We start from the raw sequence: 20,582 nt of genomic DNA, 5'->3' as shown, positions 1-20,582 counted from the left end.
ATACTGTCTGCCCTTATTCATTCCCGTTGCCACCCCGCCACACATGAAATAACAACACCCTCCCCCCACATGTGCGCAAGGTAGCCCTAGGAAAAGACAACAAAGGCCACATTCGTTCACACTCAGTCTCTAGCTGTCAAGAATAATGCACCGAAACCACAGCTCCCTTTCCACATCCATGCCCCACAGAACTTTCCATGGTTTACTCCAGACGCTTCACATGCCCTGGTTCAATCCACTGACAGCACATCGACCCCGGTATACCACATCGTTCCAATTCACTCTATTCCTTGCATGCCTTTGTCACTGTCTCCTACGTTAGCAAGGTAGCACAAGGAAACAGACGAAAGAATGGCCCAAACCACACACATACACATGTATATACATAAACGCTCACACACGCACATATACATATCTATACATTTCAATGTATACATGAATATACATACACAGACATATACCTATTCATACTTGTTGCCTTCATCCATTCCAGTCGCCACCCCACCATACATGAAATAACACCCCCCTCACCCCGCGCACGTGCGAGCTAGAGCTAGGAAAAGACAACAGAGGCCATATTCGTTCACAATCAGTCTCTAGTTGTCATGTGTAATGCACCAAAACCACAGCTCCCTTTCTGCATCCAGGCCCCACAAAACTTTCCATAGTTTATCCCAGACGCGTCACATGCCCTGGTTCAATCCATTGACAGCACGTGAATCCCGGTATACCACACTGTTCCAATTCACTCTATTCCTTGTATGCCTTTAACCCTTCTGTATGTTCAGGCACCAATCCCCCCCCTCCTTGTATTTTAACTTTCTAAATGAGGAAACAGAAGGAATCACGCCGGGAGTCCTCATCCTCCTCGAAGGCTCAGATTGGGGTATCTAAATGTGTGTGGATGTAACCAAGATGAGAAAAAATGAGAGATAGGTAGTATGTTTGAGGAAAGGAACCTCGATGTTTTGGCTCTGAGTGAGATGAAGCTCAAGGGTAAAGGGGAAGAGTCGTTTGGGAATGTCTTGGGAGTAAAGTCAGGGGTTACTGAGAGGACAAGAGCAAAGGAAAGGAATAGCACTACTCCTCAAACAGGAGTGGTGGAAGTATGTGATAGAGTGTACGAAAGAAAACTCTAGATTGACATGGGTAAAACTGAAAGTGGATGGAGAGAGATGGGTGATTATTGGTACATATGCACCTGGGCATGAGAAGAAAGATTATGAGAGGCAAGTGTTTTGGGAGCAGCTGAGTAAGCGTGTTAGTAGTTTTGATGCACGAGACCGGGTTATAGTGATGGGTGATTTGAATGCAAAGGTGAGTAATGTGGCAGTTGAGGGAATAATTGGTGTACATGGGGTGTTCGGTGTTGTAAATGGAAATGGTGAAGAGCTTGTAGGTTTATGTGCTGAAAAAGGACTGGTGATTGGGAATACCTGGCTTAAAAAGAGAGATATACATAAGTATACATATGTAAGTAGGAGAGATGGCCACAGAGAGTTATTGGATTACATATTAATTGATAGGCACGCGTAAAAGAGACTTTTGGATGCTAATGTGCTGAGAGGTGCAACTGGAGGAATGTCTGATCATTATCTTGTGGAGGTGAAGGTGAAGATTTGTAGAGGTTTTTAGAAGAGAGAATGTTGGGATGAAAAGAGTGGTGAGAGTAAGTGAGCTTGGGAAGGAGACTTGTGTGAGGAAGTACCAAGAGAGACTGAGTACAGAATGGAAAAAGGTGAGAATAAAGGACGAAGGGGAGTTGGGGAGGAATGGGATGAATTTAGGGAAGCAGAGAGGCTTGTGCAAAAGATGCTTGTGGCATGAGAAGCGTGGGAGGTTGGCAGATTAGAAAGATTAGTGAGTGGTGGGATGAAGAAGTAAGATTATTAGTGAAAGAGAAGAGAGAGGCATTTGGACAATTTTTGCAAGGAAATAATGCAAATGACTGGGAATGTACACAAGAAAGAGGCATGAGGTCAAAAGAAAGGGGCAAGAGGCGAAAAAGAGGGCAAATGAGAGTTGGGGTGAGAGAGTATCATTAAATTTTTGGGAGAATAAAAAGATGTTTTGGAAGGAGGTAAATAAAGTGCGTAAGACAAGGGAACAAATGGGAACTTCAGTGAAGGGGGCTAATGGGGAGGTGATAAAAAGTAGTGGTTATGTGAGAAGGAGATGGAGTGAGTATTTTGAATGTTTGCTGAATGTGTTTGATGATTGAGTGGCAGATATAGGGTGTTTTGGTTGAGGTGGTGTGCAAAGTGAGAGGGTTAGGGAAAATGATTTGGTAAACAGAGAAGAGGTAGTAAAAGCTATGCGGAAGATGAAAGCCAGCAAGGCAGCGGGTTTGGATGGTATTGCAGTGGATTTATTAAAAAAGGGGGTGACTGTATTGTTGACTGGTTGGTAAGGTTATCTAATGTATGTATGACTCACAGTGAGGTGCCTGAGGATTGGCGGAATGCTTGCATAGTGCCATTGTACAAAGGCAAAGGGGATAAAAGTGAGTGCTCAAATTACAGAGGTATAAGTCTGTTGAGTATTCCTGGGAAATTATATGGGAGGGTATTGATTGAGAGGGTGAAGGCATGTACAGAGCATCAGACTGGGGAAGAACAGTGTGGTTTCAGAAGTGGTAGAGGATGTGTGGGTCAGGTGTTTGCTTTGAAGAATGTATGTGAAAAATACTAAGAAAAGCAAATGGATTTGTATGTAGCATTTATGGATGTGGAGAAGGTATATGACAGAGTTGATAGAGGTGCTCTGTCAAAGGTATTAAGAATATATGGTGAGAAGCAAGCTGTTAGAAGCAGTGAAAAGTTTTTATCAAGGATGTAAGGCATGTGTACGTGTAGGAGGAGAAGAAAGTGATTGGTTCTCGGTGAATGTAGGTTTGCGGCAGGGGTGTGTGATGTCTCCATGGTTGTTTAATTTGTTTATGGATGGGGCTGTTTGACGAATGCAAGAATTTTGGAAAGAGGGGCAAGTATGCGGTCTGTTGTGGATAAGAGAGCGTGGGAAGTGAATCAGTTGTTGTTCGCTGATGATACAGCGCTGGTGGCTGATTCGGGTGAGAAACTGCAGAAGCTGGTGACTGAGTTTGGTAAAGTGTGTGAAAGAAGAAAGTTAAGAGTAAATGTGAATAAGAGCAAGGTTATTAGGTACAGTGGGGTTGAGGGTCAAGTCAATTGGGAGATAAGTTTGAATGAAATAAAACTGGAGGAAGTAAAGTGTTTTAGATATCTGGGAGTGGATTTGGCAGCGGATAGAACCATGGAAGCGGAAGTGAGTCATAGGGTGGGGGAAGGGGCGAATATTCTGGGAGCGTTGAAGATTGTGTGGAAGTTGAGAACATTATCTCGGAAAGCAAAAATGGGTATGTTTGAAGGAATAGTGGTTCCAACAATGTTATATGGTTGCGAGGCGTGGGCTATGGATAGAGTTGTGCAGAGGAGGGTGGATGTGCTGGAAATGAGATGGTTGAGGACTATACATGGTGTGAGGTGGTTTGATCGAGGAAGTAATAATAGGGTAAGAGAGATGTGTGGTAATAAAAAATTGTCGTTGAGAGAGCAGAAGAAGGTGTTTTGAAATGGTTTGGTCACATGGAGAGAATGAGTGAGGAAAGATTGACAAAGAGGATATAAGCATCAGAGGTGGAGGGAATGAGAAGAAGTGGGAGACCAAATTGTAGGTGGAAAGATGAAGCGAAAAAGATTATGAGTGATCGGGGCCTGAACATGCTGGAGGGTGAAAGGCGTGCAAGGAATAGAGTGAACTGGAACGATGTGGTATACCGCGGTCGACGTGCTGTCAATGGATCGAACCAGGGCATGTTAAACATCTCGGGTAAACCATAGAAAGTTCTGTGGGGCCTGGATGTGGAGAGGGAGCTGTGGTTTCGGTGCATTATTACATGACAGCTAGAGACTGAGTGTGAACGAATGTGGACTTTGCGCATAGCTTTTACTACCTCTTCTCTGTTTACCAAATCATTTTCCTAGCGCTACCTTGCACACATGGGGGGAGGGGGTTTTTATTTCATGTGTGGCGGGGTGGTGATGGGAATGAATAAAGGCAAACAGTATGAATTATGTACATAAATATAAATATATATATATATATATATATATTTTTTTATTATTATACTTTGTCGCTGTCTCCCGCGTTTGCGAGGTAGCGCAAGGAAACAGACGAAAGAAATGGCCCAACCCCCCCCCATACACATGTATATACATACGTCCACACACGCAAATATACATACCTACACAGCTTTCCATGGCTTACCCCAGACGCTTCACATGCCTTGATTCAATCCACTGACAGCACGTCAACCCCGGTATACCACCTCGCTCCAATTCACTCTATTCCTTGCTCTCCTTTCACCCTCCTGCATGTTCAGGCCCCGATCACACAAAATCTTTTTCACTCCATCTTTCCACCTCCAATTTGGTCTCCCTCTTCTCCTTGTTCCCTCCACCTCCGACACATATATCCTCTTGGTCAATCTTTCCTCACTCATTCTCTCCATGTGCCCAAAACATTTCAAAACACCCTCTTCTGCTCTCTCAACCACACTCTTTTTATTTCCACACATCTCTCTTACCCTTACATTACTTACTCGATCAAACCACCTCACCCCACATATTGTCCTCAAACATCTCATTTCCAGCACTTTCACCCTCCTGCGCACAACTCTATCCACAGCCCACGCCTTGCAACTATACAACACTGTTGGAACCACTATTCCTTCAAACATACCCATTTTTGCTTTTGGAGATAATGTTCTTGACTTCCACACATTCTTCAAGGCTCCCAGGATTTTCGCCCCCTCCCCCACCCTATGATTCACTTCCGCTTCCGTGGTTCCATCCGCTGCCAGATCCACTCCCAGATATCTAAAACACTTTTCTCCATTCAAACTTACCTCCCAATTGACTTGACCCTCAACCCTACTGTACCTAATAACCTTGCTCTTATTCACATTTACTCTTAACTTTCTTCTTTCACACACTTTACCAAACTCAGTCACCAGCTTCTGCAGTTTCTCACATGAATCAGCCACCAGCACTGTATCATCAGTGAACAACAACTGACTCACTTCCCAAGCTCTCTCATCCCCAACAGAATGCATACTTGCCCCTCTTTCCAAAACTCTTGCATTCACCTCCCTAACAACCCCATCCATAAACAAATTAAACAACCATGGAGACATCACACACCCCTGCCACAAACCTACATTCACTGAGAACCAATCACTTAACTCTCTTCCTACACGTACACATGCCTTACATCCTCGATAAAATCTCTTCACTGCTTTTAACAACTTGCCTCCCACACCATATATTCTTAGTACCTTCCACAGAGCATCTCTATCAACTCTTATCATATGCCTTCTCCAGATCCATAAATGCTACATACAAATCCATTTGCTTTTCTAAGTATTTCTCACATACATTCTTCAAAGCAAACACCTGATCCACACATCCTCTACCACTTATGAAACCACACTGCTCTTCCCCAATCTGATGCTCTGTACATGCCTTCACCCTCTCAATCAATACCCTCCCATATAATTTACCAGGAATACTCAACAAACTTATACCTCTGTAATTAGAGCACTCACTCTTATCCCCTTTGCCTTTGTACAATGGCACTATGCACGCATTCTGCCACTCCTCAGGCACCTCACCATGAGTCATACATACATCAAATAACCTTACCAACCAGTCAACAATACAGTCATCCCCTTTTTTAATAAATTCTACTGCAATACCATCCAAACCCGCTGCCTTGCCGGCTTTGATCTTCCACAAAGCTTTTACTACCTCCTCTCTGTTTACCAAATCATTTTCCCTAACCCCCTCACTTTGCACACCACCTCGACCAAAACACCCTATATCTGCCACTCTACCATCAAACACATTCAACAAACCTTCAAAATACTCACTCCATCTCCTTCTCACATCACCACTACTTGTTATCACCTCCCCATTAGCCCCCTTCACTGAAGTTCACATTTGCTCCCTTGTCTTACGCACTTTATTTACCTCCTTCCAGAACATCTTTTTATTCTCCCTAAAATTTAATGATACTCTCTCACCCCAACTCTCATTTGCCCTCTTTTGCACCTCTTGCACTTTTCTCTTGACCTCCTGTCTCTTTCTTTTATACATCTCCCACTCATTTGCATTTTTTCCCTGCAAAAATCGTCCAAATGCCTCTCTCTTCTCTTTCACTAATAATCTTACTTCTTCATCCCACCACTCACTACCCTTTCTAATCAACCCACCTTCCATGCTTCTCATGCCACAAGCATCTTTTGCACAAGCCATCACTGCTTCCCTTAATACATCCCATTCCTCCCCCACTCCCCTTACCTCCTTTGTTCTCACCTTTTTCCATTCTATACTCAGTCTCTCCTTTTACTTCCTCACACAAGTCTCCTTCCCAAGCTCACTTACTCTCACCATTCTCTTCACCCCAACATTCTCTCTTCTTTTCTGAAAACCCATACAAATCTTCACCTTCGCCTCCATAAGATAATGATCAGACATCCCTCCAGTTGCACCTCTCAGCACATTAACATCCAAAAGTCTCTCTTTCGCGCACCTGTCAATTAACACGTAATCCAATAACGCTCTCTGGCCATCTCTCCTACTTACATACGTATAGTTATGTATATCTCGCTTTTTAAACCCAGTATTCCCAATCACCAGTCCTTTTTCAGCACATAAATCTACAAGCTCTTCACCATTTCCATTTACAATACTGAACACCCCATGTATACCAATTATCATATATATATATATATATATATATATATATATATATATATATATATATATATATATATATATATATATATATATATATGTGTATATTATCCCTGGGGATAGGGGAGAAAGAATACTTCCCACGTATTTCCTGCGTGTCGCAGAAGGCGACTAAAATGGAAGGGAGTGGGGGCTGGAAATCTTCCCCTCTCATTTTTTTTTTTTTCCCCAAAGGAAGGAACAGAGAAGGGGGCCGGGTGAGGATATTCCCTTAGAGGCCCAGTCTTCTGTTCTTAACACTACCTCGCTGAGTCGGGAAATGGCAAATAGTATGAAAGAAAAGAAATATGTGTATATGTTGAGATGTATAGGTATGTATATTTGCGTGTGTGGACGTGTATGTATATACATGTGTATGTGGGTGGGTTGGGCTATTCTTTCTTCTGTTTCCTTGCGCTACCTTGCTAACGTGGGAGACAGCGACAAAGCAAAATAAATAAAGTATATATATTTCTTTTTTTCATACTTGCTGTTTGTCATTTCTCGCATTAGCAAGGGTAGAACGCTCTGGTTTTAGGGCATTATACATGAAAGCTAGAATGTGAATGTGAGTGAATGTGGCTATTTCTTTGTCTGTTCCTGTTGCTGACTTGTTCTTGTGGGAAATGGTAAACATACACATAAAAGAAAATTATATGAAAAATTTAAAGTACTTTTCATTTCCTACCTAAAGTTAATGGGCTACATATTTCAAATTTGTACACTTACAAAGAAAATTATAATTAACGCAATGCTTTGTGATTATCAGACTTCGATAACATATTCTCTGTATCAAATGATGGGGAGCTGTTAGCAACATTCTCATGTATCCACAAATAATTAACTGCTGGACACACTCATACAAACAGCGGCATATCACGAAGCAACTTAAAAGAAATGCATCTACGATGCAAGTATGATCTTTAAATGTATTAAAGAAAGTAATAAATGAAAGTCAATACATGTTCACATGCATTAGTTATTACTGGTATACTAAACATAATTCTCTATGTACAGACTTTAAAAGAGCTCTTTACAGAAAAAATCATAAACATAAAATTACATTTCATATTCCCCTTCCAGAAAATATTGAAGTTAATAGTATTTCAATTGGTGTATCATTGGCGTCAACTGTTGTTATCCAATATCTGTTAGTTTTCAATGCTTTAATGGAAAATAGGTCATAAAAAGTTAAAACCTTTTTACTAATGACCACAGTAAGTAAGACAAGCAAATCCTTCCTTATAAACATTCACACAAAATCTCTGATAGCATTTAGCTTCTGGTTGCAATGCCTTTAAACTATCTACTTAATATCTTCTACTCTCTTCCCATCTACATGCATTAGTCAAGCGCATATGGCAGTCTATTCTATCAGTTACTATCAAGGTAGTCTTGAGCATATCAACAATCTACAGATGATTGATATTAATCTACAGTACCTAATGAAACAAATCAAACCCATCTGTACCTCAGAATAATCAAAGCAAGGAGTCAAAAACTGACAGAGCTTTCTACTGCCAACAATCATGCCTGAATCACTCACAGCTTAGGATAATAAATCACCCAAAGGGGAAAATAAATATATATCATGATGTCTGGGTTAATCACACATCAGTTCTCAATATCTTGTTGGCAACACAGTCCAAATACTCTGTTTAAACAGATACCAAACCTGACTTCTACTTTTCCATCACCAGTATCATTTTATCATTATACTTCTCACTCAAGATTTATACTTACCAGAAATTAAAAAAAAAAATGCATGATCTAAATACACCTTTACTGTAGTTAAGGTAAGTGTATGACAGCCTAATGATTGTAAGTACTTTTCCCTATAATTTACCATTTTTCAAACTCCAAACTAAGTGTACTATTCTGAGGCTTGAGATGAGTAACAGGACCTGTGAACACTAGTGAGCAATAACTTGTATACCTCAGGATAACAAGGGATTCACCCCTAGCCACTAAGCCATAATATATGAAGGGTGAGTGGTGAAAGGCCACATCTTGCTGAACTATATATTTATCACAAGTTTAAAACTCTTCCTTTAGTAATTCCCATAATACTTAGCTATCTGAACTACAGAAACTAAAGTTCAAAAATTTAGTATCAAATTTACATGTCTTACTTACAGAGCTTTGTGATTCACTCTAGTACGCTACAAAAATTTAAATGTACAAAATATGACATTACAAAAAGTAGTTACATAATATTAAAATGAAGATCAAACATGACAGAAGCAGATAATATCAAAAGCAAATACTTGTCACATCAGAAACTTGATAAATCAATTGTTACGGTGGGATTATAACCTCTGAGTGAATTCTGAAAAAGAATCTTAATTACAGACATTTCATTTTAGCACCTGATATTGACATCAGGAGCAACAACTGATTGATTATGAAGAAAGGACTGTGCCAGTCAATAAACATCATCAACATCTTTTATAAGAGAGATTCTGGCTTACTGAACTATGCAGTTTAGTGCTTCCTGATATAATATAATGAAGGCAACAGAGTAAAGTTTAACAGTAAGTAAATGGAATAAGTGGTTTTTATCACTATATTTAGAGTGTGAGCTCCCCCCTTCCCAAAATTTGTCTGACATAATTATTTTACCTATGACTCTACTGCATGCATCTATGAGAATAGTTGTTCAATTGCTCGGTCCATATCCCAGTTGCATGTTGATAGAGCTACAAGAGCTTGGTGTTCTCCTACCCCCATGTCCATCAGACACCGAACTTTGTTAGAAAACTCGCTGTTACCTTTGGGCACTGGAAACAGAAATGTAAAAGAATATACTAAAATTACATACGTACACTGTAAAGTATTGTCTACATTGGTCATACAGGTATGAGCATAGGAGTCCATCTTAGGACAGCCAAATTTACCATATAATGAAAAAATTTTCATAAAGAGGACTCTTCCTTGCACACTTATGATTCCCTATTTCATGCTTTGTACGTTTAGGTTATATGAGCATGAATCATCTTCTTGAAGTTCTAAAACAGGAATTCATCAACTGAATATTTGTCTTCCTAACTCCACCTGTTGTGTAGGTCAACTTCTCAGAGTCATCTTCCATTACCTAATACACAACTCAAAAGATAAAAATATTATAAAGTAATGAAATAAAACATTCTCTGGTGAATGTTACACAAGTATCTCTATCTACCCATCATTCTTTATCCATCACTAATATCCAATTCCCTATTCCACTGGGAGAATCAGGTACTTAAAGCCTATCAAACCACTCATGAACTTCCTTAACCCTTGCCCAAATCATCATGGACTTCTGTGCCTATTGGAATGCTTCTTATTTTTTACTTTTTAAAGTGATTTTTCGTGAGACCAACAGCTCCTTTCACAAAAAATTCTTCCAGTGCATTCACTCCCAAATCAATCCTCTAGGATTAACTCATCTGAAATATCCTTAGCTTTAATAAATTTTCTCACTACATTCATCCATCTCTTACTCCTTGTACCTTAAACCACAAAGTATATTCTTTTGACCAGCCTATGATACCTTAAACTGTACTACTTTAAATTTCATTCTTTTGACCAACCTATAAACTGTGCTTAAAGTGTATTATAATAAAGTATATTCTTTTGACCAACCTATAGTACTTCAACCTGCACTATCAAAAACAAATATTCTCTGACAAACTTATAGTACCTTAAACTGTAACTATAGGTTGTACCTCTCTAATCCGTAGCTCTAGGGTCTGGTAACTCCCATGGTCCGGCATGTTTTGAATCTGCCGCTATTAGTTTGTGGATCTGCCACCTAGGCAGTGCTGTTAGCAGTGCTAAGGCACCAAAATCTGTTTACACTGCAGCTGAGCTAATTAACAGCCATGTTAATTTCTTAAATTCAGTTTTTGCTGAATTGAAAGCCAGAAAAGTTTAAAGTTTCGGAAAACTTTGAAAAGTGCCAGTACAAAATTAGGCACTGCATTTGTAATGTGATTTAAGCTCCGACATAATGAACGTGTAAACATTTCTGGTGAGATGCTTACTGAGCAGGCCAAAGTTTTTCATAGAGAACTAAAGCCAGATTATTACTGTGAATATTCACAAGGATGGTTACATAAGTTTAAGTGGAGACATGGAATTTCAGCACATAGTGTGTTCGGGTAGTGCTGACACGGAAGCTTGTAGTGTAAGGTCATATTAAAAAAAAGAATAAATAAAAACTCCAATTCTCTATCAAACAACCAACAGCAATATGTACAGGACAAGAGAGAGTGTATGGGCCAGCTGCCTGGCTGGGAATGATGCAGCGCAGGCTGATTGCCTCGATAATAACAATAAAACAACAATAGTTGCACGAGTCGAACAAAGCCAACTACCAACCTATTGTCATTCGTTACATTAACTACTCATTACAAGGATGACAAAGTTTGTGGCTGAATTTGCACAGGTAGTGAAGGCAGAAAACTTTGCCCCAGAACAAGTGAACAATGCTAATGAATCTGCCCAGTATTAGAGTCGTATGCTATGAAAAACCCTTGCCCATGATATTGAGGGGTCTCCATCTGGGGATACTTCTGATGTAAACTGATGTAACAAAACAATGAAAACTTGTCTGAAAGATTTGATGGTTGTATCATTTCCTATTCTAAGATTAGTTCTACCTTTGATAACACAGCAATATGTATGTGGAATGAGCTGGCAAGACTAGGGGTTTGGAGTGTTTACATAGGGGTTCCCTTAGGGGTCAATTTCTGTTTCCCGGCATTTTCTGTGGTCTGAAAAGGCCAAGTCCCTTGGTGCCAGATTAAAGAGGTTCAACCAGTATCATAAAACACATTCTTTTGACCAAACTACAGTCCCTTGAACTGTAATACTATAAAGTACATTCTTTTGGCCAACCCATAGAACCTTAAACTGTACTACTATGAAGTGTATTCTTTTGACTAACCCACAGTACATTAAACTGCACTAACATACAGTACATTCTTCTGACCAACCTACAGTACCTTAAACTGTAGTACTGTAAAGTACATTCTTTACACCAACCTGTAGAACTTTAAACTGTACTACCATGAAGTATATTCTTTTGACCAACCTATAGCATATCAAACTATACTACTATACAGTATATTTTTCTGACCAACCTACAGTACCTTAAACTGTACTACTATAAAGAGTATTCATCTCGATCAACCTATTATCTGCAACCTGATCTACATGACCACGCAATATTTAAAAGTTTTTCAACTATGAACACTTCCGAATATCATTAAACCTCCTTACACCTTCATATCTTAACAATCCTACTACACCTGATCCCTACTTACGACATATGCAAAATGACCATCCATACATATGACTGGAAAAAAATGTCAAAAAATAAAAATTATGAAATATGATCTAAATAATCTTAAATAAAACCTAAACAGAAATTACAGAATCATATACTAAAGCTGGTTAATAAAAAACGAGACAATCATGATAGAAATTGAGAAGGATAAAAGAATGCTGTACAGACATACAAATACTACATGCCATGCTGATATGCATCCAACTTACGTCCATTCCGATGGGTCAGTCAATACAGAACTCAGATGTATGTCAGGGAGGGAGTGTATTTCTAACTATGCTGCAAAAAAACAACCTCTACTGCTCTCATTTCTCACCTATCCTGACCAATAAAAAATTTGGGTTTCATATCCTGATATCACAATCTGGACATGTACTCCATGTAAACTTACTGTATACTCTACATGTGCAGTTTTTCCTCCACTTTAGTCTAGGGTTCTTTTTTTCTACTTGGATTTTCTTTCAGCATTCTTCACCTATATACATGATTAAAGGTGCTCATTCTATCCAGCTCCTTCTCCCACTCGGCTTATAGAACAGCATCATCTGTATGAAACTACACTATTATCAACCAACACCACTCTCATCTCACATAGTGCTCCAAACAAAAATATTATAAACCTCAATAATTACAAACCAATCACCCATATCTCTGCTTGCTCTCACATATGCATAATTTCCAATAAAAGAAGCTCCAGCCACATTTAAAAGTCTTTCATGTATACCACAGAGAGTTAGCTTTGCCTACAGAACTTTCTCATTCATTTAATTACATGCTTTTCCCAAAGCCATAAATATAATATACACTCCTTTTTCACAAGAATTTTTATGACTAATTACAAAATGGTCAACAAAACCTCCTACTCTCCACCCACAAGAGGTTCACTATTCTTTAAACATACTCAATCAGAATCCTACCACACACCTTGGCAAATAAGTTCTACCTAAATTTCTATTTCTCTGATGCCTGTTATCATCTGGAACTGCCTCAAGAGGGTGGCCATGGCAATAGTCTCCATAACTATGTTATGAAGATTTATTCTTCTGTTATCCTGAAAATCAACCTTTTCCCCCCATAACTTTATAAAGTGGGATGGTTATTGCTTTTGTGCAATTAAGTATATGACCACTTTTCTTGGCTTCCATACATACTGTTCATATCTATTCGACATATGACCACTTTTCTTGGCTTCCATACATACTGTTCATATCTATTCGACAAGTTTCACCAATTTTCATCATTTCACTTACCTCAGTATAAACTCCACGCTTCTATACTTTTGAGGATGACCATAAAAATGTTTGCATATACTTAAAACTTTATTCTCATTTGCAATATATGTGATACCATCTTTAAAAAAAAAAATAAAATGCAAAGTATCTCTCAGAGATAGACATCTCACCTCTCCTCCATCATGTAGTGCTCATAAAAAAAGTCATCTAATGCGGCTGACAAGGTAGGCAAATATATGATTAACAATATCAGTTGCAATAAATGCACACAAAAAAGTAACAATACTTGCTAAGCTGTTACCATAGATTCCCAACAATGATAAGATGCCATAATAGCCCCACTGCACAGCTGCTCAGCCATATCATCAACTGTCGTCCAGAGGAAACCCAATCTTAGTAGGGAAGGTGGGCCAAGCAATGAATGAGAGTAGGTGAGGGACCTAGCTCAAAATCATACTTTTCATGAGCTTCAGGCTAGTCTTATATGTTTTCTCAATCATGTTCTATCACAATAATGCATATGGGAAGGAGATTTCACTAAAGACAAAAATACCCATAAATACTAGCAATAGATGATAATTCCAAAGCACATGTCTTCAAGGCATGATCCTGAGAAGTCTCTTCTGCTGAGGTCTCTACAAGGATTAATGAGACAAAGCTTCTAAGCAAATGTCTCAAGGCAAATATTAATATTAGACACACAAGACTCTTGACATATGAGGGACTATATATATATATATATATATTTTTTTTTTTTTTTTTTTTATACTTTGTCGCTGTCTCCCGCGTTTGCGAGGTAGCGCAAGGAAACAGACGAAAGAAATGGCCCAACCCCCCCCCCCATACACATGTACATACACACGTCCACACACGTAAATATACATACCTACACAGCTTTCCATGGTTTACCCCAGACGCTTCACATGCCTTGATTCACTCCACTGACAGCACGTCAACCCCTGTATACCACATCACTCCAATTCACTCTCTTCCTTGCCCTCCTTTCACCCTCCTGCATGTTCAGGCCCCGATCACACAAAATCTTTTTCACTCCATCTTTCCACCTCCAATTTGGTCTCCCTCTTCTCCTCGTTCCCTCCACCTCCGACACATATATCCTCTTGGTCAATCTCTCCTCACTCATTCTCTCCATGTGCCCAAACCATTTCAAAACACCCTCTTCTGCTCTCTCAACCACGCTCTTTTTATTTCCACACATCTCTCTTACCCTTACGTTACTTACTCGATCAAACCACCTCACACCACACATTGTCCTCAAACATCTCATTTCCAGCACATCCATCCTCCTGCGCACAACTCTATCCATAGCCCACTGCCTCGCAACCATACAACATTGTTGGAACCACTATTCCTTCAAACATACCCATTTTTGCTTTCCGAGATAATGTTCTCGACTTCCACACATTCTTCAAGGCTCCCAGAATTTTCGCCCCCTCCCCCACCCTATGATCCACTTCCGCTTCCATGGTTCCATCCGCTGACAGATCCACTCCCAGATATCTAAAACACTTCACTTCCTCCAGTTTTTCTCCATTCAAACTCACCTCCCAATTGACTTGACCCTCAACCCTACTGTACCTAATAACCTTGCTCTTATTCACATTTACTCTTAACTTTCTTCTTCCACACACTTTACCAAACTCAGTCACCAGCTTCTGCAGTTTCTCACATGAATCAGCCACCAGCGCTGTATCATCAGCGAACAACAACTGACTCACTTCCCAAGCTCTCTCATCCCCAACAGACTTCATACTTGCCCCTCTTTCCAGACTCTTGCATTCACCTCCCTAACAACCCCATCCATAAACAAATTAAACAACCATGGAGACATCACACACCCCTGCCGCAAACCTACATTCACTGAGAACCAATCACTTTCCTCTCTTCCTACACGTACACATGCCTTACATCCTCGATAAAAACTTTTCACTGCTTCTAACAACTTGCCTCCCACACCATATATTCTTAATACCTTCCACAGAGCATCTCTATCAACTCTATCATATGCTTATCATATGCCTTCTCCAGATCCATAAATGCTACATACAAATCCATTTGCTTTTCTAAGTATTTCTCACATACATTCTTCAAAGCAAACACCTGATCCACACATCCTCTACCACTTCTGAAACCACACTGCTCTTCCCCAATCTGATGCTCTGTACATGCCTTCACCCTCTCAATCAATACCCTCCCATATAATTTACCAGGAATACTCAACAAACTTATACCTCTGTAATTTGAGCACTCACTCTTATCCCCTTTGCCTTTGTACAATGGCACTATGCACGCATTCCGCCAATCCTCAGGCACCTCACCATGAGTCATACATACATTAAATAACCTTACCAACCAGTCAACAATACAGTCACCCCCTTTTTTAATAAATTCCACTGCAATACCATCCAAACCTGCTGCCTTGCCGGCTTTCATCTTCCGCAAAGCTTTTACTACCTCTTCTCTGTTTACCAAATCATTTTCCATATAACTCTCACTTTGCACACCACCTCGACCAAAACACCCTATATCTGCCACTCTATCATCAAACACATTCAACAAACCTTCAAAATACTCACTCCATCTCCTTCTCACATCACCACTACTTGTTATCACCTCCCCATTTGCGCCCTTCACTGAAGTTCCCATTTGCTCCCTTGTCTTACGCACTTTATTTACCTCCTTCCAGAACATCTTTTTATTCTCCCTAAAATTTAATGATACTCTCTCACCCCCAACTCTCATTTGCCCTTTTTTTCACCTCTTGCACCTTTCTCTTGACCTCCTGTCTCTTTCTTTTATACGTCTCCCACTCAATTTCATTTTTTCCCCTGCAAAAATCATCCAAATGCCTCTCTCTTCTCTTTCATTAATACTCTTACTTCTTCATCCCACCACTCACTACCCTTTCTAATCAACCCACCTCCCACTCTTCTCATGCCACAAGCATCTTTTGCGCAATCCATCACTGATTCCCTAAATACATCCCATTCCTCCCCCACTCCCCTTACTTCCATTGTTCTCACCTTTTTCCATTCTGTACTCAGTCTCTCCTGGTACTTCCTCACACAAGTCTCCTTCCCAAGCTCACTTACTCTCACCACCCTCTTCACCCCAACATTCACTCATCTTTTCTGGAAACCCATACAAATCTTCACCTTAGCCTCCACAAGATAATGATCAGACATCCCTCCAGATGCACCTCTCAGCACATTAACATCCAAAAGTCTCTCTTTCGCGCGCCTGTCAATTAACACGTAATAGAATAACGCTCTCTGGCCATCTGTCCTACTTACATAAGTATACTTATGTATATCTCGCTTTTTAAACCAGGTATTCCCAATCATCAGTCCTTTTTCAGCACATAAATCTACAAGCTTTTGTATATATATATATATATATATATATATATATTTTTTCTTTTTTTTTTTTGCTTTGTCGCTGTCTCCAGCATTTGTGAGGTAGCGCAAGGAAACAGACGAAAGAAATGGCCCAACCCACCCCCATACACATGTATATACATACGTCCACACATGCAAATATACATACCTACACAGCTTTCCATGGTTTACCCCAGATGCTTCACATGCCCTGATTCAATCCACTGACAGCACGTCAACCCCAGTATACCACATTGATCCAATTCACTCTATTCCTTGCCCTCCTTTCACCCTCCTGCATGTTCAGGCCCCGATCACACAAAATCTTTTTCACTCCATCTTTCCACCTCCAATTTGGTCTCCCACTTCTCCTCGTTCCCTCCACCTCCGACACATATATCCTCTTGGTCAATTTTTCCTCACTCATTCTCTCCATGTGCCCAAACCATTTCAAAACACCCTCTTCTGCTCTCTCAACCACGCTCTTTTCATTTCCACACATATCTCTTACCCTTACGTTACTCACTCGATCAAACCACCTCACACCACACACTGTCCTCAAACATCTCATTTCCAGCACATCCATCCTCCTGCGCACAACTCTATCCATAGCCCACGCCTCGCAACCATACAACATTGTTGGAACCACTATTCCTTCAAACATACCCATTTTTGCTTTCCGAGATAATGTTCTCGACTTCCACACATTCTTCAAGGCTCCCAGGATTTTCGCACCCTCCCCCACCCTATGATCCACTTCCGCTTCCATGGTTCAATCCGCTGCCAGATCCACTCCCAGATATCTAAAACACTTCACTTCCTCCAGTTTTTCTCCATTCAAACTTACCTCCCAATTGACTTGACCCTCAACCCTACTGTACCTAATAACCTTGCTCTTATTCACACTCTTAACTTTCTTCCTTCACACACTTTACCAAACTCAGTCACCAGCTTCTGCAGTTTCTCACATGAATCAGCCACCAGCGCTGTATCATCAGCGAACAATAACTGACTCACTTCCCAAGCTCTCTCATCCCCAACAGACTTCATACTTGCCCCTCTTTCCAAAACTCTTGCATTCACCTCCCTAACAACCCCATCCATAAACAAATTAAACAACCATGGAGACATCACATACCCCTACCGCAAACCTACATTCACTGAGAACCAATCACTTTCCTCTCTTCCTACACGTACACATGCCTTACATCCTCGATAAAAACTTTTCACTGCTTCTAACAACTTGCCTCCCACACCATATATTCTTAATACCTTCCACAGAGCATCTCTATCAACTCTATCATATGCTTATCATATGCCTTCTCCAGATCCATAAATGTTACATACAAATCCATTTGCTTTTCTAAGTATTTCTCACATACATTCTTCAAAGCAAACACCTGGTCCACACATCCTCTACCACTTCTGAAACCACACTGCTCTTCCCCAATCTGATGCTCTGTACATGCCTTCACCCTCTCAATCAATACCCTCCCATATAATTTACTAGGAATACTCAACAAACTTATACCTCTGTAATTTGAGCACTCACTCTTATCCCCTTTGCCTTTGTACAATGGCACTATGCACGCATTCCACCAATCCTCAGGCACCTCACCATGAGTCATAAATACATTAAATAAACTTACCAACCAGTCAATAATACAGTCACCCCATTTTTTAATAAATTCCACTGCAATACCATCCAAACCTGCTGCCTTGCCGGCTTTCATCTTCCGCAAAGCTTTTACTACTTCTTCTCTGTTTACCAAAATCATTTTCCCTAACCCTCTCACTTTGCACACCACCTCGACAAAAACTCCCTGTATCTGCCACTCTATCATCAAACACATTCAACAAACCTTCAAAATACTCACTCCATCTCCTTCTCACATCACCACTACTTGTTATCACCTCCCCATTTGCGCCCTTCACTGAAGTTCCCATTTGCTCCCTTGTCTTACGCAATTTATTTACCTCCTTCCAGAACATCTTTTTATTCTACCTAAAATTTAATGATACTCTCTCACCCCAACTCTCATTTGCCCTCTTTTTCACCTCTTGCACCTTTCTCTTGACCTCCTGTCTCTTTCTTTTATACATCTCCCACTCAATTGCATTTTTTCCCTGCAAAAATCGTCCAAATGCCTCTCTCTTCTCTTTCACTAATAATCTTACATCATCATCCCACCACTCACTATATATGTATATATATATATATATATATATATATATATATATATATATATATATATATATATATATATTTTTTTTTTTTTTTTTTTTTTTATACTTTGTCGCTGTCTCCCGCGTTTGCGAGGTAGCGCAAGGAAACAGACGAAAGAAATGGCCCAACCCCCCCCCCCCATACACATGTACATACACACGTCCAGACACGCAAATATACATACCTACACAGCTTTCCATGGTTTACCCCAGACGCTTCACATGCCTTGCTTCAATCCACTGACAGCACGTCAACCCCTGTATACCACATGACTCCAATTCACTCTATTTCTTGCCCTCCTTTCACCCTCCTGCATGTTCAGGCCCCGATCACACAAAATCTTTTTCACTCCATCTTTCCACCTCCAATTTGGTCTCCCTCTTCTCCTCGTTCCCTCCACCTCCGACACATATATCCTCTTGGTCAATCTCTCCTCACTCATTCTCTCCATGTGCCCAAACCATTTCAAAACACCCTCTTCTGCTCTCTCGACCACGCTCTTTTTATTTCCACACATCTCTCTTACCCTTACGTTACTTACTCGATCAAACCACCTCACACCACACATTGTCCTCAAACATCTCATTTCCAGCACATCCATCCTCCTGCGCACATCTCTATCCATAGCCCACGCCTCGCAACCATACAGCATTGTTGGAACCACTATTCCCTCAAACATACCCATTTTTGCTTTCCGAGATAATGTTCTCGACTTCCACACATTTTTCAAGGCTCCCAAAATTTTCGCCCCCTCCCCCACCCTATGATCCACTTCCGCTTCCATGGTTCCATCCGCTGACAGATCCACTCCCAGATATCTAAAACACTTCACTTCCTCCAGTTTTTCTCCATTCAAACTCACCTCCCAATTGACTTGACCCTCACCCCTACTGTACCTAATAACCTTGCTCTTATTCACATTTACTCTCAACTTTCTTCTTCCACACACTTTACCAAACTCAGTCACCAGCTTCTGAAGTTTCTCACATGAATCAGCCACCAGCGCTGTATCATCAGCGAACAACAATTGACTCACTTCCCAAGCTCTCTCATCCCCAACAGACTTCATACTTGCCCCTCTTTCCAGGACTCTTGCATTTACCTCCCTTACAACCCCATCCATAAACAAATTAAACAACCATGGAGACATCACACACCCCTGCCGCAAACCTACATTCCCTGAGAACCAATCACTTTCCTCTCTTCCTACACGTACACATGCCTTACATCCTCGATAAAAACTTTTCACTGCTTCTAACAACTTGCCTCCCACACCATATATTCTTAATACCTTCCACAGAGCATCTCTATCAACTCTATCATATGCCTTCTCCAGATCCATAAATGCTACATACAAATCCATTTGCTTTTCTAAGTATTTCTCACATACATTCTTCAAAGCAAACACCTGATCCACACATCCTCTACCACTTCTGAAACCGCACTGCTCTTCCCCAATCTGATGCTCTGTACATGCCTTCACCCTCTCAATCAATACCCTCCCATATAATTTACCAGGAATACTCAACAAACTTATACCTCTGTAATTTGAGCACTCACTCTTATCCCCTTTGCCTT

The 20,582-nt window shown here is 40.4% G+C and overlaps 1 protein-coding gene across 1 annotated transcript in view; it reads right to left on the bottom strand.

Annotated features, from left to right (window-relative positions):
* Positions 1–7,776: 7,776 nt before the first annotated feature.
* The window catches only part of Ubc4 (ubiquitin conjugating enzyme 4), a 156,345-nt gene continuing 143,539 nt past the window's right edge, over positions 7,777–20,582 (bottom strand). Inside the window, 1 exon segment of the mRNA XM_071669711.1 lies at positions 7,777–9,595. Within this exon segment, the coding sequence (XP_071525812.1) occupies positions 9,459–9,595 (137 nt within the window). The 3' untranslated portion in view covers positions 7,777–9,458.

This window comes from Panulirus ornatus, chromosome 14 (assembly GCF_036320965.1).
Source record: "Panulirus ornatus isolate Po-2019 chromosome 14, ASM3632096v1, whole genome shotgun sequence".
NCBI lineage: Eukaryota > Metazoa > Arthropoda > Malacostraca > Decapoda > Palinuridae > Panulirus > Panulirus ornatus.
Note: the sequence above shows the minus strand (reverse complement) of the source record. Positions and strands in the feature narration are given on the sequence as shown.